We start from the raw sequence: 17,650 nt of genomic DNA on the forward strand, positions 1-17,650 counted from the left end.
ACATTTGTCCAAATTTTTAATTACTTGAAATAAATGTTTGTTCACTTGCATTTGAAATTTTTTATGTCATTAAGACAGATCACAAATGGTAACTTCAAATAAAATTCAACCAAAAGAGTTGCCACTAACTTGCTATATAAATTTTTTTGTCAGTGAGCCCGCCTGCCCGATGCGTAAGTGGCGCCCAAATGGTAATGAGAAGTCCCATGGGTGCAATAAATGTGCTAAACACTGCTCAACAGGAACGTATTAGTGTTATTAGGTGCACTTTATCTTTTATGCTTGTGATTGGACTTGTTGGTCCCTAATTTTGCTCTGTTATTTGTAAACCTTAGAAAAATTTATTTGGCAATTTCAGTTTTTGTTTTAATTGAATCATTTGTCACTTTTCACTGCATTGGTTTCAGGATAACTCTTGTTGAGATTGGGTTGTACATCTCTTGTTTTGAGAATACAGTAAAGATGATATTTTAAATTTTGGTACAGATGTGTTTCAATTTTGGTTTCCGTGATTTTTATGGAAAGAATTGTGCAGAACAGTTAGTTGATATTAGTAATTCTCAGGACTCGACAAATACACACACCTGTGGTGAGTAGATTTTTCTGGCTGATGAGTTGCTTCAAATTAGTCCCAATATTATACTTTTTTATTTAATTTTAAAAAAACTTTCTAAACAAAAATATTTTTTTTTAAATTTCAAGAAAATACAGAAAAATATGCATAATGCATAATATAAAGAGCCAATGTAGTAACAAATTATATCTTCCAAGAAAGAATCATTGTTGTTTTTACTGTCTTTCCTGTTTTTGTTATTTATCTTGGAATGGCTCTCATGCAAAGGAAATGTTCTCTAAAAAATGATGCAACACTGCCACTAATCACTTTACGGATCTTGTATTGGCTTATTGGGACATATCATTCAAGCAATGGGAGGGACATTTTTGTTCCTCCTCTCCTACTCATATCAAGTAATGATTTTGCATAATTTGTCAAGCCTTGGTTCTGTACTAGCTGAGCAGAATTTAATGAAATGTAGTATTTAGAATCTTTCAAAATGTGTCACATCATTTTAACTTTGATTTCATTCAGATCATCTCTAGTGGCAAAAATTATATAACTGGGGTACATAAGCCAAAAACAGATTGAAGTTTAATAAACATGTTAACCTTTATACTCACTTGTCAGATTTTTACTACTACTTGATAGAGTTCTTTGAATAATGTTATTTTTTAGCAGACATGATAATTCTCACAAAAATTATGGAAATATTAGCAATTAAAAGTTGTGTTTTATTTTTTGTTCTGTGGTATGTTTAGTGCAGTAATTTCTTGTTCACATATGGGTTCAAGATGTGATTTCCTCCACACAGTTATAATTCCATTTGCATAAGCAAAACAATTCGATTTTTTTGCTATAATTGGACTGTTTCTATGTCAAACAGTTCAGAAGGGGGTTGATGATAACTCTTTCCTGACTTGATGAAATTGAATACAATTTGGTATTTAGAACCACTGTTTAAATTTATAATTGGATTATTTTAATGACAAAATCTTGAAAAATGAAATTACATCTGTAGTACATAGGCCAGTCTGGATAGGCCTGTTATCTGCTCTCCAACTGACAGGTTCAGATACTATCATAGACAAATATTTGCGATTACCTTTAGGTGGGAGACAAATATCATTACATAGTGATATTTGCCTCCCACACAGGCTCTAAAGTATGTAATAACATTACATTAGAGGCCTGAAGTAGCATGAAAAATATTAAGTGTATAATCTCTACAGTGGAATTTCCAGATTATGTAAAATATGAATTGATGACATTAGAAAAAATAAATTAAAGTAATCCTTGGTCCAGCCTTGGTAATGTACTATAAGCTCACAACCTTTTCTGGGTGAGACAAAGACCTAGAACCCAAAACGGTTCTTGGTTCAACTATGATTAATGTCCGTATACAAGAATGCATTTATAAAATGCACTTTTTTAAATGATTGTCTGTGATCATTTCTTTACTTGCATAATATGAATATTTAATTTTCATCATTATCATCAAACTTCTGATATATACCCTCAATTGGTGTACAGGATATGATAGTGCTACATTAAAAATTTACATCATTACTAACTTCCTATCTACAATTTTCCTCCAATTCAGTCTGCTAAATGTCAAGACTCCAATATTATCAGGTCTTATATTTCTGTCTTCTAAGGCACTTTTTACTGTATCATTATATAATGATACAGTAAAATACAGTGGATGCTGACAATATCAAGTTCTTTCCTAATATCCTTGTTTTTAATATGATATTGCCATTGATGCCATCTTTTCATGCCCTAATCTTTCTCAGGACACTCATATCTGCAGTCTCTAGTCTTTGTTCAAGTGTTTTACTTCTAACCAAGCTCTCAGATCCATACGTTAAAATTGGTTTAAACACTGTCTTGTACACAACTAATTTAGTGTTTTGGCTAATTTCTCTCTTATTCCATATAAATTTATTCAGTTGACTTCCTACCATTCCAGCTTTGTTGATTCTGTTGTCTATTTCTATATTTAACTTACCATCTTCACTAAAAATCGTGCCTAAGTAGCTGAAATGTTTTACTTATTCTATAAGGTCTCCATTCACAGTGCAGTTGATATTTTCAATGTTTCTGTCTATTTTCATTGTCTTTGTCTTTTTAATGTTGACCTTCATACCATATCTATTACAACAGTTGTTCAATTTAGTCAGAGAATCTTGCAGACTTGTAACAGATTTATTCAGAAGTATAACATCATCTGCAAAGAGCTGAGATTAACACCTCCAATTTTGATATCATATTTAATGGTATTTTATTTTCACATTATGTAAAATGAATATTAAAAGCATTCCAGCACAGACACTATTGTCATCACATCAGTGCAATGGATTTTTCATCATCATGAAATGTAAGATAAAGACATTATTATTACTTAGCATTCCTACAGAGTTCCAGAACTCATCACAGGAGGCCAGAAAGAAAACTGCAAACAGAAATGTCAGCTGTTTGTATAAAAAATTATAAAACAAATAAATTTTCTAATGTCTATTTATTATTATTATATTTTATTATTATTTATTGTAATGTCTAATAGTCATCTTCAGTGATAACTAAGGTAGAGACATTTTCTAAGCCACTGTGGATAGACAGATTGTGGCAGTTGTCTTCCCTGTGAGAATAGACAGACAACTTACACCATCTCATATTCCTAATCCCAGTATATTACTTGGATTAGGAGTTTTGTGTGTTCTATGATCACTTTTGCTGAGTTTGGAAGTCAGAAACCATAATACCTGTGCTAAAGATTGACTGACTAAGGAAGTAGTTTAAAAAGTGTCTAGAAAAAAATGTTGCTGTAGTTGGTGACTAAGATCCATCTGCTTTCTTTTGCTCATCTAGCATCATAGACATTACAGGAAGTTACAAAAGAATTTCAAATATCATATAAAGATAAATTTTTGATATGCAATTAGAATGTGGTTAATATGTTACTAATATAAAAAGTGTTGATTGAAGGACTCATGGTATATTTTTTATCATATCAATATTATAATATTAAAAGCATTTTTTATTACTTTTAATATAGAATTTCATATATAAAATGCTAGTGTCTATCAATGATTAATTCTGCAAAAAAAGTGTTGGAGAAATTGTTATAAAAATTAGTTTAAGTGCAAACACTTTATTTTCAACATTACTTTATGTATCATGCATGGATCTACAGTGTATTAAATGCACTGTAGATCCTGTAACCTTACCTTCAGATTGGTATAAGAGATAGGAAATAGGTGACTTCAGCCTGGTATCAACCAGGATAAATACCATGGGGGGGGAGTTGGTTTCATTGTAACTTAAAACTGTAATCTTGTGCGTGAGTTCCTAAAATGCACACAATAAAAACTATATTTGCTTACCAGTTGACTAGTAGCTATTACTTCAGAAGTAATCCCCTTGTGCAGCAGTGCACTTAGAAAATGTTGACATTTTTCAAAACATTTCTGGAACTCATCTTCTGAAATGCTTTTATTACTATCACCATGTGATGTTGGATTTGGAAAATCTGCTTCTTTTCAAGGCATTCTTTCGTTTTGGAAACAATCCAAATTCTCAACAGACAGGATCTGGTGAATATAGAGGTGGTCCAATTTTGCAATTGATTTTATAACCAGAAATTTGCTATTGCATTATATGTATGGACATTGTCATGACAGATGATCCATTTGTTCAGCCAAAGTTCTGGTCTCTTCTTATGAATGGCTTCACATAATCTTGCCAGCACTTCTGAATAACAATGTTGGTTCACTGTTTTTCCTTGTTTAATGAATTTGAAGTAAACTATGCCTTTATGATTAAAAACTAAAAACAAAACAATAAAAGTATTGTCTTGATCTTCAGTAATAACATTCATGTTATTTTCAGTCTTGTTGAAGATGATGTTTTCCATTGCATGCTTTACCATTTTGTTTCAGGATCATACTGAAAGCACCAGGTTTCATCACCAATAATAACTATCAAAAACAGCCAACTATGAAGAAAGAACAAACATCATGCTTTTGATCTTCACTCAAAATTTGCAGAACCATCTTTACAGAAATTTTTCTCATTCCCAAATTGTTTGTCAAAGCTTCTTCACTGTTTCTCTCGAAATTTAATTCTTCCACTATTAACCAAACACTTAATCATGTGTCAAACCAACTAATTGCACACTCTTTCCATGTTTTCACATATTGAATGAGTTTGTAGTCACCCAGTTCTTTTCTAGTCTCTTGCATAAGAGGTGAAAGATGGACAGGAAGATGCCCATCTTCATGCCTCTTATGCCACTCAGATATACTACTTTTTTTATGGTGCCTGATCACTATTAACCACTCTTAACATGAGTTTCACTTGCACTTTTTTCCAAATTTGCAAAACTTGATATTAATTAAATTCCATTCACTCATTACTCATTTTTTTTGGTGAAGCAACAAACATACATATGCAAACTCTCCCTCAGCTTATCAACTACTGGCTTGATTGTTGTTTTGATATGTCTCAAAACAGTAGCATAGATATCTTCAAACATATATAGTCAGTCATATTTTTCTGCCTGACTCACCATATGCATAATAGTACAAAACCATTCTCTGAATTTAACTGTCGCACCTTTGTATGCACATAAAATACCATCAGAGCCCTTGTCACTATATTCATATTGCTTCTCTACTTCAAATGGCCTTAAATCATCTGCTGTCATTAACAATATGGCATCCATTTCCTTAACTTCATTTTTCTCATTCTGTTTTTTGGAAAACAGTGTTCCAGCATGATCTGTTGGTTAGGATATTTGGCTCTCACCCAGGAAGCCCGGATTCAATTCCCAGTGTGCCGGAAAAAGTAGTGTTTTCAACTTTGAGTGCATCCATAGTGCGATTGGAAGAACAACAGTACATTGCGCCCTTCGATTGGAAAAGGCCTAAGTTCAATTCTCATTGTGACGGGAGGAATCTTTATATGGGTTTTTTCAATTGAAGGTAAGTTAGCAGATCTCATATGGAGGTAGCAGGGTTTTTCATTTCATATACAGACAAATCGACCTTCAAGACACACGCAATTTACAGACAAAAAATACTAGTGGTGTTGGTGGGCAGTAGATGTTGTTGGTGTGGATGATGGAGATGTTTGGAAGTGGTGGAGACAGAGAGTTATAGAGTAGGTTCTCTCTACTCTATAACGATGAGTCTTTGGGCTCCTTGGAAGTGTCACGAAATAACAATAAATAATAGTAAAAATATTAGTTTTCGTAATCTGTCTTGATCAGTATCCTTACTCTGCTCACTTGTAACAACAATTTTTGGACCGACTTATTTTTGGCATAAGAAGAAAAAAATCATAATAAATCTTTGACTATTCTACATGGCTTGAGACTAAGCAGAATAATCATAAATATTCTTATTTTTTATGTACTCACATTATTCTTTTTTCTTTCAGATTAGACAGTGCAAATCATGCGCGAATTGTTGCATCAACATCAATAAGTATGGTACATAGTGTTCCAGAGCTAAGGGTTAGTCATGAGGTAAGAAATAAATTGAATGCAGTTTAATCCAGTTTCATTATTTATCACACTCTAAAAGTAGTAATAATAAACTCATCTTCAAATTCCTGATATGTACAGAACACTATGATAGTATTACATGAAAAGATTACATTATTACTAACCGTCGATTATTAACTATTACTAAGTAGGGAAATTCCCCTGTAATTCTCACATTCAGTTTCATTTCCCTTTAATACTTACTATGAGAGGTCTAAATATGATAAATATTTATCCATCATCATCATCATCATCAATTTCCTGATGTCACCTCCACAGACTACTATGACATCGGGAAATTGATGATGATGGATAAATATTTATCATATTTATTCACACAACCATAATTTTAATAATATACATTTTTTTTCTTAGTGACTAATCAGTAAATGTTCCAAGCAAAGATTTTAGTTGGTAGTTTTACATAAACAAATTTCTTTTAGACATAATCACACTTAAGAAATTTCAGTGCCTTAGCAAATCAATGTGGAGTCTAGCTTATGGAGGGAAGGGAGTCATTTTAGAAACTGAAAAGTTTCTAAAACGACTTTTAGTCTTAATTGCCATATTGAAAAATATGTTAAGTTATTAAGAAGAAAACTTTCATTATTAAATATCTTCAAGTTTCATGGAATGCAATTGCAATTTATGCTATCCTGAAACATTCCTAATCAACACCATCTGAAAGTGAAATATCTTTTCTCCAATTTACTCTTTTTGCAGAATAATATTTAATAAAGCAATTCTTAACCATATAATATTGCAGCTGAGGATTCTCAAAAGGTTACTCTAACATTGATACAGTACTAAATTACTGGATGGTTGATTACTTCGTATTAATATTATTACACTATCTCTCCATAACTTAGGGTGATTATTTATCAAAACTAATACCTTAATTCTTCTGCACACTCAGATTTAAAGAACTATTTATGGTACTCTTTCATTCGATTGTATGCATATTTCATATGTATGTACAGCCATCACACTAGGAAAACACTGGCAAACATCGATCAGTGACTGTGTTAATTTTGTTGAGAACAAATTCTCCACAAAATTCCTTTTCAATTACAGTCGCTGATCTGAGTCACTGATTATGATTATGAGAATAAAAATGAGAAATATTTATCCATCATCAAATTCCTATTGTCATAGTAGTCTATACACGTCTTGAGGGTGTACAGGCTACTATTACAGCACTACATAATTAAGTTAACATTATTATTAATCTCGGCAATTTGGGATTTAGCCGACCAAATTGTATTCCTATTTGCAAAACCAAAATACAAAATGATGGTACAACATGACAAAATTTCATGCCGGCTGGGGCGTCGCCCGGTTAAACAAGGCCCCTGTTGTTTTCGCTAGGGAACCAGGGCGAACAGCGAGAAGCCAGCTACTGAAACAAATCTGAAAACACACCCCAACTCAACATCACCAGAGTTAAAGATCAGTACTATCAATGTAAGAAGCCTGAATGGCAAAGAAATGGAGTTAGTGGAGGAATTAGATAAGTACCAGATCGACATAATAGGGGTGACTGAAACAAAAAAAGACAAAAACTGGTGAGATCTTTCTGAGCAATAAATACAAAATGTTATATTCAGACAATGACAATCAAGGAAAAGAAGGAGTAGCCATAGTATTCAACACAGAATACGAGGCTCATCTTCTTGAATGGCAGACAGTGTCAAGTAGAGTGATTTTGGCAAATATCAGAATGGGGAAACTGGACAATGAGACTTATTTGTGCCTATGGTCCCACAGGAGGTTCTACTAAGGTAGACGTGGAGGAATTTTTTGAGGCTCTAGAGAAAGCTACTGACACAATGAAAATGGGAAAGTTGGTCCTTGTTGGGGATCTAAATAGCAGAGTAGGAAGTGATTGTGAGACATACAAAAATATTTTGGGAAAATTTGGATTAAAGAGCAAAGCTAATAATAATGGCAAATACCTGTTGGATTTCTGCTCAGGACATGGACTGGTTATTACAAACACCATGTTCCAACATAAAAATGTGCACAAATTCACATGGAGAGAAGAGACTAGGAATAAGAAAAGTCTCATTGACTATGTTATTGTTGATAGTGATGTTTTCTCCCTGGTGCAGGACACCAGAGTGTACAGAGGATTTGAAATTGGAAGTGATCACTATTTAGTCTTGAGCAGGATAAAATTGAATTTCATATTGAAAAGAATGACATGTAAGAAAGTTTTAAAGTGAATAAAAGTTGAGCAGCTCTCAGATGTGAACTGTAGACTAAAATACACAAAGATTATTGAAGGAAAAATGAAAGAGTTTGAGAACAGGAACCAAACCTTGGAGATTCAGTGGCAAGCCTTGAAGAAAACCCTGATTGATTCAGCTAGAGAGGCATGTGGTGAAGTTGTCTGCAAGGATAGAAAAATTAGAACTCCATGGTGGACACAGGAAGATAAAGAGGCAGTGAAGGAAAAGAAGAAAGCATATCAAAAGTTCCTGGCAAATAAGTCAGCTTGTGCTCTTAGAGAATACAGAGACAAATGCAAGAATGCTAAACACTGTGTAAAACTAGCTAAACAAAAGTCATGGGAGGACTTTGGCAAGAATATAGAAAATAAATATCAAGAAGGTGGCAAAATATTCTGGAGGTTGTTGAAGAAGCTTAGGAATGGAGGAAAGAGTGCTGTAAAAGGAGTTAGAGATGATAAAGGTGACATGAAAACAGGAGAAAAAGATATCCTTGAAGTATGGAGTAATTACTTTGAAAAACTGCTAAATGTAACAAGCAGTGATGACAGCACAGTGGTAAAAAACACTGACCAGGCATGCAGTCAGGAATATATATCCATACTTGAAGTAGAAAAAGCCATCAAAGGCTTGAAATGTGGAAAGGCAGCAGTAGTAAATGATATTCGACCAGAAATGCTGAAGTATGGTGGTATAAGAGTCTTACAGTGGCTGCACTGCATAGTTCAGAAAGCTTCGACAGAGGGATGAATTCCCGATGATTGGAGTAGAGCTCTCATAGTACCCATATATAAAAAGGGAAATAAAACTGAATGTGAGAATTATAGAGGTATTTCCCTACTGAGTGTTCCTGGCAAGATCTATGCAAGTATACTTGAGAAATGGTTGAGAAGAATTGTGGAAGAAAAGCTTGGTGAAGAACAAGCAGGATTCAGGCCAAATAGAGACTGTCAGAATCATATCTTCACTTGATGACAAATAGTCGAGAAAGCATGGGAATATAACAAAGATCTGTATTTAAGTTTTGCCGATTTGGAAAAGGTATATGACAAGGAGCTATTCAATACACTACAGTTATATGGTGTTAATGGGGCATTATATCAAGCAATACTTAGTCTTTATTTGAGTTGTAAGTCAGCAGTTAGAATTGAAGGAAGTACAGGAAGATGGTTTAATGTTAAATCTGGTGTGAGACAAGGATGTACATTATCCCCTCTGTTATTCATTATCTTTATGGATCACATTATGAAGGAAAGTGGTATTAAACATGATATCAAAATTGGAGATGTTAATGTCAGCTCTTTGCTTTATGCGGATGATGTTATACTTCTAAATAAATCCGCTGCAAGATTCTCTGACTAAATTGAATAACTGTTGTAATAGATATGGTATGAAGGTCAGCAATAAAAAGACAATGAAAATAGGCAGAATCATTGAAAATGTCAACTGTGTTGTGAATGGAGAACCTGTGGAGCATGTAAAACATTTCAGCTACTCAGGCACGATTTTTACTGAAGATGGTAAATTAAATATAGAAATAGATAACAGAATCAGCAAAGCTGGTATGGTGGGAAGTCAATTGAATAAATTCATATGGAATAAGAGAGAAATTAATTGGAACACTAAATTAGCTGTATACAAGACAGTGTTCAAAACAGTTTTAACTTATGGATCTGAGAGCTGGGTCAGAAGTGACCACTTGACCAAAGACTAGAGACCGCAGATATGAGAGTCCTAAGAAAGATTAGAGGCATGAATAGATGGCATCAATGGCAATATCATATTAAAAACGAGGATATTAGGAAAGAACTAGACATTGTCAGCATCCAGGAATGTGTTAGCAGAGTTAATCTCAGGTGGTATGGTCACTTAAACAGAATGGGTGAGGAAAGATTAGCAAAACAGGTGTTCTCTGCCAGGTTGGCAGAAAAATGACCCAAAGGAAGACCAAGATATAGGTGGATTGATACAGTACAAAGTGCCTTAGATGATAGAAATATAAGATCTGATAATGTTGGAGTCTTGACAAGTAACAGACTAATTTGGAGGAAAATTCTAGATAGGAAGTTAGTAATGATGTAAATTTTTTTCATGTAGTACTATTATATCCTGTGATGATGTAATGTATGGTGTAATGAGTTGATTTTGTTTAGAAAATCAAACAGGTTCTTTTTTTGTGTGGTTTTAAACGATGAAAATATCGTCCACGTATCTCCATCATATTGTGAGTTTAGGGTCTACTTGAGATAAAATTTTACTTTCAAGATCTTCTATAAAAATTCCATAATGGAATCGGTTGATTTATAGTTTGTAATAGTTTTTAGCTTTAAGTGCCTTATATCAGTTATGTACCCTGAAGATGCCAACATCCTCAGTTGGTGAAACTAGTCGGTATAACATATTTGTTTCCAAAAATATACTTGATCAATAAATCCCAATAGAAGTAATTTCTATAGTTTTCGTGGTCAAGAAAATACATTTTAATATGAAATGAGACAAACTGTTATTCCAGTGTTTTTAATATAGGAGGAGAAATGACTTACCAACTTCTTTAGTGTTGACACTAGTTTCTTGGCTAGATGATAGTTGGTGCTGTCAATACCTTCAACTATCGGCTGAGGCCGAAGTGGTACATTCTGCTTGTGAATCGTGGACAAACCATGAATGCTTGAGGAACGAGTGTAGTGCAGAACCTTTTTTTTCTTAATTTTTTTTACCTGCAAAAAGAAGGTACAGCCATGGGCACACCATTATCCCTCCCCCCCCCCACCCCAGTTGCTAACTTTTATATGTAAGCTTTTGAGCAATGTGCTTTACATTCCTATACTTTAAACTGCCTCCCCCCCCCCAAGTCTGGCTTAAATACTATGACGATGTTTTAGTTATCTGGTTCCATGGCTGCCAGACATTAGATGCTTTCCTCCACCACCTAAACAAACAAACAACACAAATGCATACAATTCAATTAAAACTGAAAATCAGAACACATTTCCTTTTCTAGATACACTTGTCATGTCACACGTCTTCCTTCTGGAAGTCTTTCCTTCGCTGTTTACTATAAGCCTACACATACTGCCAATATATACACATAAACTCTTTCCACCACCCAACACAAAAACTGGGTGCCATTAACATACTAAAAAACAGGGCTTTGAAGATTTGCTCCAGTGAACAAGCACTTAAACATGAATTAAAAGTTATCAGCAATACCTTCCCGAAAATTGGCTACAGCAAAAATACTATCAACAAAATTCTTCACAACACTAAACTTAAAAATAAAAATAAACTAGATTACAATAAAAATTGCAATTCCATACATTAACCTTCCTACCGGCTGAGGTGGATGAAATATCCAGCCCACCATGGCATTCTGCATGGATCAAAACTTCATCGGCATTGTACCTTTTATCATGCCATTACATCCCTCCGCCGTTAATCCCTTTACGGCTATTTTAGAGCCATTCGTGGATTAACTGTTAGTGCCTGACTAACAGTTTGTGTCACCTGTCTTTACACACGCTGTTTTAGTGTGTAGAGGCTTAAGTGCTGTGAGGACATCATGTTGGAGGCTTAATGGATTTTTTACAACACTCAAAAAGAATTAAGATAGAATTTAATACTTCCTATATTTCATCCTAGTCACTAGAACATCTACGGGGATTTCAAAAACAATTAATGTAACATGCACACAAATAAGATACAATACTAAGCCCAACCACGTGGGTGACACTAAAGTCCTATCTAGGTGGAGCACCCTCTAAGGGTGGTAGTAGGTGGCCTGGAATGTAAGGTGGGACCTCTGGTGATGAGTGTTTCCCAAATCTTCGGAAGCTTAATGCAACCGTATTTATTAAGATTTGGTTGGTTTTTGAGAGTTGCTGCTGCTTCAAAGAAAAGTCTCTCTTTCTTGAATTTGCTATGGTGGAGCATGGTGGTTTTCTTCCATGATACCCTGTGGGTGGTGTCCAAAACATGGTCCGCCAAGCCTGAATGGCCATAGTTGTGTTTACAGATGTAAGACGTGTTCCTCCAGGCAGATGGATGCTGATCTGGCTGTCTTTCCAAAGTACGCCAGCTTACAGGAACGAACAGGGTACTTTGTAAACTCCAGGCAGAGAAAGAGGAGGGAGCTGATCTTTCGTAGAATGGATAAGGGTAGCAAGTTTGCGGTGGGGCTTATATGCTGTGTGTAGGTTGTACATTTTTAGTATCTTGGCTATTTTTTCGGATGTGCCATGGATGTAGGGTATGGTGATGGCATTTTTAAAATCTTGTTGACGAGAAGGACTGGGAATGTGGGAGGAACTGATTAATTTTTTTTTATACTGTGTTCGCTGTAGCCATTGGAGAGGAAAGTGCTGTGTATGGTTAATGTGGTGTATGTGGTATGAACGTCACGAAAAAAAAAAAAAAAGACAAACCACAACCACAAATTCAACCGCTCCAGACAGTAGTAAACCTCTCTTCCAAAAGGCTCAACGACGATGCCGTCAGCGCCCTTTGCCTCGGCCGTAATTTTGCCGTCGCTCCGAAGGAAGTGCCGGTGCTTGATGTAATGGTTAACATCGAACGGTGGATCGGTCGCTTACCGTCGGAGATGGCCAACAACATCAGACTTGACGTAGCCAACATCCTCGCTCATTCTTCGCCTCCAAAAAGTAACTTATCGTATGCCCAACGCACAGCTCTCCTGAAACTACGGAAAGAAAAAAGTATCGTCATCACTAGAGCGGATAAGGGTAATGCCACAGTCGTTCTTAATACCAGTGAATATAATTGTAAAATGAACATTATCCTCCGCGATCACGCTACCTACATCCCGCTAGAACACGACCCCACAAAAACACAAGTTAAGAAATTAAAAATCTTACTTAAAAAAGTATCTTCCTGGCCCCCCCTGACGTCACGAAAAAACTTAAACCTTTCCGCTCCCCCCCCCGAATATATGCGGGTTACCAAAAATCCACAAACCCAATTCCCCACTCAGGCCTATAGTAGATGACACCAATGCACCTTGCTACAGACTGTCTAAACAGCTGGCCAACTCTCTGACCCCCCTCACCGGAAGGTCCACTTCCTATATAAAAAAACACAACCCACTTTAATGCCCTCACAGAAAATATAACCTTGAATAATGCAGACGTATTGGTAAGCTTTGATATCTCTTTTTTGTTTACCAATATTCCCTTAACTGACACCTTATCTCTCTTAGAAAACGTTTTTCCCTCTGCCATCTTAGATCTCTTTTCCTTTGCCATTAACTCTGGATATTTCTCTTGGAAGAACAAAATCTACAAGCAGATAGAGGGAGCTGCCATGGGTTCCCCCCTCTCACCCCCTGTGCCAATTTCTGTATGGAAGATTTCGAAAAATGAGACGTAGACTCAGCCCCACTCAAACCTTCTATCTGGCTAAGATTGTAGATGATGAATTCTCTATTTGGCCTCATGGCCCAGACACGTTAGACTCCTTCCTCAGTCATCTCAGTAGCCTACATCCAAGAATCCAGTTTACTATGGAAAAGGAAAAGAACAATTGTTTACCCTTCCTAGACACCTTAGTCACACGCCTGCCTAATGATACACTTGCCTTCACTGTATACAGAAAACCCACACACACACACAGGCAGATACATTCACAAACTCTCCCACCACCACCCCTCTCAACAATATGGCATTATTAAAACTCTTACCAAGAGAGCCCACAATCTTTGTTCCAGTGGAACCGCCCTCACTACTGAGCTTAACCACATACACAGCACTTTCCTCTCCAATGGCTACAGCGAACACAGTATCAAATATATAATCAGGTCCTCCCCCATTCCCCATCCTTCTCATCAGCAAGATTTTAAAAATGCCATCACCATACTCTACATCAGTGGCACATCCAAAAAAATAGCCAAGATACTGAAAAAGTACAACCTACACACAGCATATAAGCCCCACCGCAAACTTGCTACCCTTATCCGTTCTACGAAAGATCAGCTCCCTCCTCTCTCTCTGCCTGGAGTTTACAAAGTATCCTGTTCCTGTAAGCTGGCGTACTTTGGACAGACAGGCAGATCAGCATCTATCTGCCTGAAGGAACACAAGTCTTACATCTGTAAACACAACTATGGCCATTCAGACTTGGCTGACCATGTTTTGGACACCACCCACAGGGTATCATGGAAGAAAACCACCATGCTCCACCACAGCAAATTCAAGAAAGAGAGACTTTTCTTAGAAGCAGCAGCAGCTCTCAAAAACCAACCAAATCTTAATAAATACGGTTGCATTAAGCTTCCGAAGATTTGGGAAACACTCATCACCACCAGAGGTACCACCTTACATTCCAGGCCACCTACTACCGCCCTTAGAGGGCACTCCACCTAGATAGGACTTTAGTGTCACCCATGTAGTTGGGCTTAGTATTGTATGTTATTTGTGTGCATGTTACATTAATTGTTTTTGTAATCCCCGTAGATGTATTGACTAAGACGAAATATAGGAAGTATTAAATTCTATCTTAATTCTTTTTGAGTGTTGTAAAAAAATCCATTAAGCCTCCAACATGACACACTGTTTTACTTGGTATTTTTTTACTGTCCTAAAATATTTGACTTTTTTGCCTCTAAAATGATTTATTGTGTTTCTTTTCCAAAAATTGAAACAAATTTCACATGTGCGAATATAATCAATCCAGAAATGACCATCTATCAGCCTTTGCAACGAATCTATTTAGTAGTAGCAAAGTTGCTGTATTATAAATTTATTCTTTAAATCACTACGACGGAACAGTTGCACTGGTTGTTCACCAATATAGAAGCAACTTTTTTCGCGAATTTTTGATGTTTGCATTGAACATATTATGTCACATATTTATATGTTTAAATAATATTTATTGAAATAAATATGACCTTTTGCTTTCTTTCCTAGCAAAATACCGTTATATGGATCATCACATTTCAGTTTTAGAAACGAATATTTTTTTTGTTTTGTTTTGTTTTATGAACAACAAACAATGTTATATTACATAACTCATTTTCCAATTGTGAATCTTTTTAGTATCAAAAATTTATATCCAATGATGCTTTAGCAGGGATTCTTCGCTTTTTTTTTGTAGGATGTACATTACTATTATATCCATTGCGTAACCACCGTAGATATATTGAAAATATAATATGAAGGATATCATAAACAGAATGATTCAAAATTTATGCTCATTTTGATGATTTTCTAATGCTTACCCCCCCCCCTTATGCTCTCCTGGAATTCATTTACATAACCACTCTAAATTTCTACAGACAGTATTCAAAATCTATTACTTCATTTTACTGTTTCGACAAAAGAAATAAGACAATAATATTGTTGTACCCTGAAGCTTCTAATTCTGTACTAATTCTTCATCATCATCATCATCAAATTCCTGCCATGTACCCTCAAGGGGTGTACAGGATATGACAGTACTACATGAAAAAATTAAATCATTACTAACTTCCTATCTACAATTTTCCTCCAAATCAGTCTGTTACTTGTCAAGACTCCAACATTATCAGATCTTATATTTCTATCGTCTAAGGCACTTTGTACCGTATCAATCCACCTATATCTTGGTCTTCCTCTGGGTCGTTTTCCTGCCAACCTGGCAGAGAACACTTGTTTTGCTAATCTTTCCTCTCCCATTCTATTTAAGTGACCATACCATCTGAGATTAGCTCTGCTAACGCATTCCTGGATGCTGACAATGTCAAGTTCTTTCCTAATATCCTCATTTTTAATATGATATTGCCATTGATGCCATCTGTTCACGCCTCTAATCTTTCTCAGGACTCTCATATCTGCGGTCTCTAGTCTTTGGTCAAGTGTTTTACTTCTGACCCAGCTCTCAGATCCATAAGTTAAAATTGGTTTGAACACAGTCTTGTATACAGCTAATTTAGTGTTCCGACTAATTTCTTTCTTATTCCATATGAATTTATTCAATTGACTTCCCACGATACCAGCTTTGCTGATTCTGTTGTCTATTTCTATATTTAGTTTACCATCTTCAGTAAAAATTGTGCCTAAGTAGCTGAAATGTTTTACTTGTTCCACAGGTTCTCCATTCACAACACAGTTGACATTTTCAGTGATTCTGCCTATTTTCATTGTCTTTGTCTTTTTATTGCTGACCTTCATACCATATCTATTACAACAGCTATTCAATTTAGTCAGAGAATCTTGCAGACTTGTAGCGGATTTATTTAGAAGTATAACATCATCCGCATAAAGCAAAGAGCTGACATTAACATCTCCAATTTTGATATCAGGTTTAATACCACATTCCTTCATAATGTGATCCATATAGATAATGAATAACAGAGGGGATAATGTACATCCTTGTCTCGCACCAGATTTAACATTAAACCATCTTCCTGTACTTCCTTCAATTCTAACTGCTGACTCACAACTCAAATAAAGACTAAGTATTGCTTGATATAATGCCCCATTGACACCATATAACTGCAGCGTATTGAATAGCTTCTCTCTTGGCACCTTGTCATATGCCTTTTCCAAATCGACAAAACTTAAATACAGATCTTTGTTATATTCCCATGCTTTCTCAACTATTTGTCGTAAAGTGAAGATCTGATCCTGACAGCCTCTATTTGGCGTGAATCCAGCTTGTTCTTCACCAAGCTTTTCTTCCACAATTCTTCTCAACCGTTTCTCAAGTATACTTGCATAGATCTTGCCAGGAACACTCAGTAGGGAAATACCTCTGTAATTCTCACATTCAGTTTTATTTCCCTTTTTATATATGGGTACTATGAGAGCTCTACTCCAATCATCGGGAATTCGTCCCTCTGTCGGGGCTTTCTGAACTATGCAGTGCAGCCACTGTAAGACTCTTATACCACCATACTTCAGCATTTCTGGTCGAATATCATCTATTCCTGCTGCCTTTCCACATTTCAAGCCTTTGATGGCTTTTTCTACTTCAAGTATGGATATGTATTCCTGACTGCATGCCTGGTCAGTGTTTTTTATCACTATGCTGTCATCACTGCTTGTTTCATTTAGCAGTTTTTCAAAGTAATTACTCCATACTTCAAGGATATCTTTTTCTCCTGTTTTCATTTCACCTTTATCATCTCTAATTCCTTTACAGCACTCTTTCCTCCATTCCTAAGCTTCTTCAACAACCTCCAGAATATTTTGCCACCTTCTTGATATTTATTTTCTATATTCTTGCCAAAGTCCTCCCATGACTTTTGTTTAGCTAGTTTTACACACTGTTTAGCTTTCTTACATTTGTCTCTGTATTCTGTAAGAGTAAAAGCTGACTTATTTG

At 35.6% G+C, this 17,650-nt stretch overlaps 1 protein-coding gene across 1 annotated transcript in view; it reads left to right on the top strand.

Annotated features, from left to right (window-relative positions):
• Window positions 1–17,650, top strand: part of Fcp1 (RNA polymerase II subunit A C-terminal domain phosphatase Fcp1) — a 130,523-nt gene that overhangs the window by 31,410 nt on the left and 81,463 nt on the right. Inside the window, exon 3 of the mRNA XM_090408113.1 lies at window positions 5,999–6,086. Coding sequence (XP_090264239.1) covers window positions 5,999–6,086 — 88 coding nt within the window. The remainder of the gene's footprint in view (window positions 1–5,998; window positions 6,087–17,650) is intronic.

Source organism: Typopeltis vanoorti, chromosome 18 (genome assembly GCF_054136105.1).
Source record: "Typopeltis vanoorti isolate ZY-2024b chromosome 18, IOZ_Tvanoo_1.0, whole genome shotgun sequence".
In the NCBI taxonomy this organism is placed as follows: domain Eukaryota; kingdom Metazoa; phylum Arthropoda; class Arachnida; order Uropygi; family Thelyphonidae; genus Typopeltis; species Typopeltis vanoorti.